Source organism: Bison bison, unplaced genomic scaffold, assembly GCF_000754665.1.
Source record: "Bison bison bison isolate TAMUID 2011002044 unplaced genomic scaffold, Bison_UMD1.0 scf7180017864309, whole genome shotgun sequence".
In the NCBI taxonomy this organism is placed as follows: Eukaryota; Metazoa; Chordata; class Mammalia; order Artiodactyla; family Bovidae; genus Bison; species Bison bison.
Window position 1 is genome coordinate 6403914 of NW_011494881.1, and position 2973 is coordinate 6406886.

Here is a 2973-nt window from a genome sequence, read left to right on the forward strand (position 1 = left end):
ACTTAGGTTAAAGGAAAAAAAAAAAAAAAAGGCTTCCTGGATAGAGTAGTACAGACAACCTCACTGTTCCCTGGCTGGTTTGGAAACAGTCCAGGGCTGCTTAGCAGCCTGGTGCTGTCCTGCCGCTCATATGGCCGGCCACTGACGGACTCTTGGGGGCGAGGGTAGGTGGGAGTGGTTGAGGCCATGGCTCTCAATCTCGCAAGCAGAAGAGGCTCCAGGAGGGAGTGAGGGGGTGTGTGGAAAGGGAAAAAGGCAGGCTCTAGTTTGGTGAGGGTGGTCCTTGACCCTAGCCCGGAGACACGCCAGGGAGTGAACATACGGAGATGACTTTTCAGGCCGTCCGAAGGTCGTAAGTCCTTTTTCTTTCTCTGGAACTTATTTCTTCCTTCAGAGGAGTTATGTTTATTTTCCTAAACTATAATATTTCCCAGGCCGGCAACTGGCCCTGGGCCACCGAATGGCCCCTTGGGAAAAGTAGTTCGATTTCGCTTCCATATAAGTTCCTTTCGCCCCATCTGTCAGCGGCTCTCATTCTTGGGAACTCCAAATCTCAAAGGGTTCAGCAAGCACCCGGAAAGCTAAAGTCACCGTTGCCCCTGTCACCAAGTGTCCAGTATCCCGGAGACGGGTGGGCGCCAAAGACTACACCTCCCGAAGGCCACCGCGCGTCTCAGTGCGCATGCGTAGCCGCGCCTCGCCACCCCTCCCCCTCCTCCAACTGCTCCCGTCGGTCCGTTCCCGTATTCCCCCCATCGGTTCTTATGTCCCCTCAGTGTCTCCGGCATCTTACACTCACCGCGAACTCGCGGCGTCGGGTACAGCCGCTGCGCCTTCTCCAGGAAGCGGAGCGCTCGGTCCGGCTGGTTGCTCTGGATGGCCTTAAGGGCGATGCTAATACAGCGCTCGGCTTCATCCTTGTTGGATTCCATGGCGGAACCAGAGCGCGGAACCAGGGAGGGGGAGGCCGGGGGAGCGAAGGGCTGCGCCAGCAGCCGGCGCGTCTAGGGGCAGGCGGTCGCAGGGTGATGACATAAACCCTCCGCCCCTCCTTCCCTGAGGTTTGAGCGAGGGCGGAAGCGCTACCGTATGTCTTCTAAGAGGGGGACGTCTAGATCAGATCAGATCAGTCGCTCAGTCGTGTCCGACTCTTTGCGACCCCATGAATCGCAGCACGCCAGGCCTCCCTGTCCATCACCAACTCCCCGAGTTCACTCAGACTCACGTCCATCGAGTCAGTGATGCCATCCAGCCATCTCATCCTCTGTCGTCCCCTTCTCCTCCTGCCCCTAATCCCTCCCAGCATCAGGGTCTTTTCCAATGAGTCAACTCTTCGCATGAGGTGGCCAAAGTACTGGAGTTTCAGCTTTAGCATCATTCTCTCCAAAGAAATCCCAGGGGGACGTCTAAGAGAGGCCCTAATGGTGCAAGCCCACATTCCAAGCAGTCATATGCCGAGATCTTAAAGTTTTGTATGTTCGCAAGTTCTTGGTAGTAACTCTATGCATTTGAGACGAAGGTTTCTTATTTAGTCATTCGACAGATATTTGGGTGCCCACTATTTGCCAGGTTAAATATATAATAGAAAACAAAAAAGTCCCTGCCCTCATGGAGCCTATATTCTAGTGTGTGTAGTGGGGGTGGGGAGATGTCGGATAAAAAGATATATTCAAATAGTGATAAATGCTAAGAAGGAAAAAAAAAAAGATAAAGAAGTAAAGGGATTGAGAGTGGATGGTGCTATTTTAAATAACCTGATAGGAGAAAGCTCTCAGAAGCTGTAATTTTAACAGAAAACTGAATTCAGGAGAGAGAGAGAGCAGATAATCCAGATGTGACTACCTGGTCCAGAAAGAAAGGTGGTCCAGGCAGAAGGAAGAGCAAATACAAAGACTCTGAAAGGAGAATTTTCTTGATGAGTTATTACAGATCAACAAGGAGCATATAGAATCCCACTGTACTGTGGAATCCAGTTCTGTCAGATTTTCACATTACCTATCAATCCAGTAAAGCAGTCTTACTAAAGTTACTAATGACCTGCATTGGCAAATCCATCAGTCATTTCTCAGTCCTTATATTATGTGGCCTCCCCAGCGAGATTTGGTAAGAGTCTTACCACGGATAAGGGTTAGGAGGCTACTACTATAATCTCAAACTACTGCACAATTGCACTCATCTCACACACTAGTAAAGTAATGCTCAAAATTCTCCAAGCCAGGCTTCAGCAATATGTGAACCGTGAACTTCCTGATGTTCAAGCTGGTTTTAGAAAAGGCAGAGGAACCAGAGATCAAATTGCCAACATCCGCTGGATCATCAAAAAAGCAAGAGAGTTCCAGAAAAAAATCTATTTCTGCTTTATTGACTCTGCCAAAGCCTTTGACTGTGTGGATCACAATAAACCGCGGAAAATTCTGAAAGAGATGGGAATACAAGACCACCTGACCTGCCTCTTGAGAAACCTATATGCAGGTCAGGAAGCAACAGTTAGAACTGGACATGGAACAACAGACTGGTTCCAAATAGGAAAAGGAGTACATCAAGGTTGTTTATTGTCACCTTGCTTATTTAACTTATATGCAGAGTACATCATGAGAAATGCTGGTCTGGGAGAATCAAGATTGCCGGGAGAAATATCAAAAACCTCAGATATGCAGATGACACCACCCTTATGGCAGAAAGTGAAGAGGAACTAAAAAGTCTCTTGATGAAAGTGAAAGAGAAGAGTTAAAAAGTTGGTTTAACGCTCAACATTCAGAAAACGAAGATCATGGCATCTGGTCCCATCACTTCATGGGAAATAGATGGGGAAATAGTGGAAACAATATCAGATTTTATTTTTTGGGGCTCCAAAATCACTGCGGATGGTGATTGCAGCCATGAAATTAAAAGACGCTTACTCCTTGGAAGGAAAGTTATGTCCAACCTAGATAGCATATCGAAAAGCAGAGACATTACTTTGCCAACAAAGGT

At 48.0% G+C, this 2973-nt stretch overlaps 1 protein-coding gene across 3 annotated transcripts in view; it reads right to left on the reverse strand.

The window, feature by feature from the left end:
* The window catches only part of DNAJB12 (DnaJ (Hsp40) homolog, subfamily B, member 12), an 18282-nt gene extending 17270 nt beyond the window's left edge, over nucleotides 1-1012 (reverse strand). For all 3 annotated transcript variants that reach the window (XM_010852258.1, XM_010852259.1, XM_010852260.1), the window contains exon 1: nucleotides 800-1012. In XM_010852258.1, coding sequence (XP_010850560.1) covers nucleotides 800-932 — 133 coding nt within the window. In that variant the 5' untranslated portion in view covers nucleotides 933-1012. The remainder of the gene's footprint in view (nucleotides 1-799) is intronic.
* Nucleotides 1013-2973: the final 1961 nt, after the last annotated feature.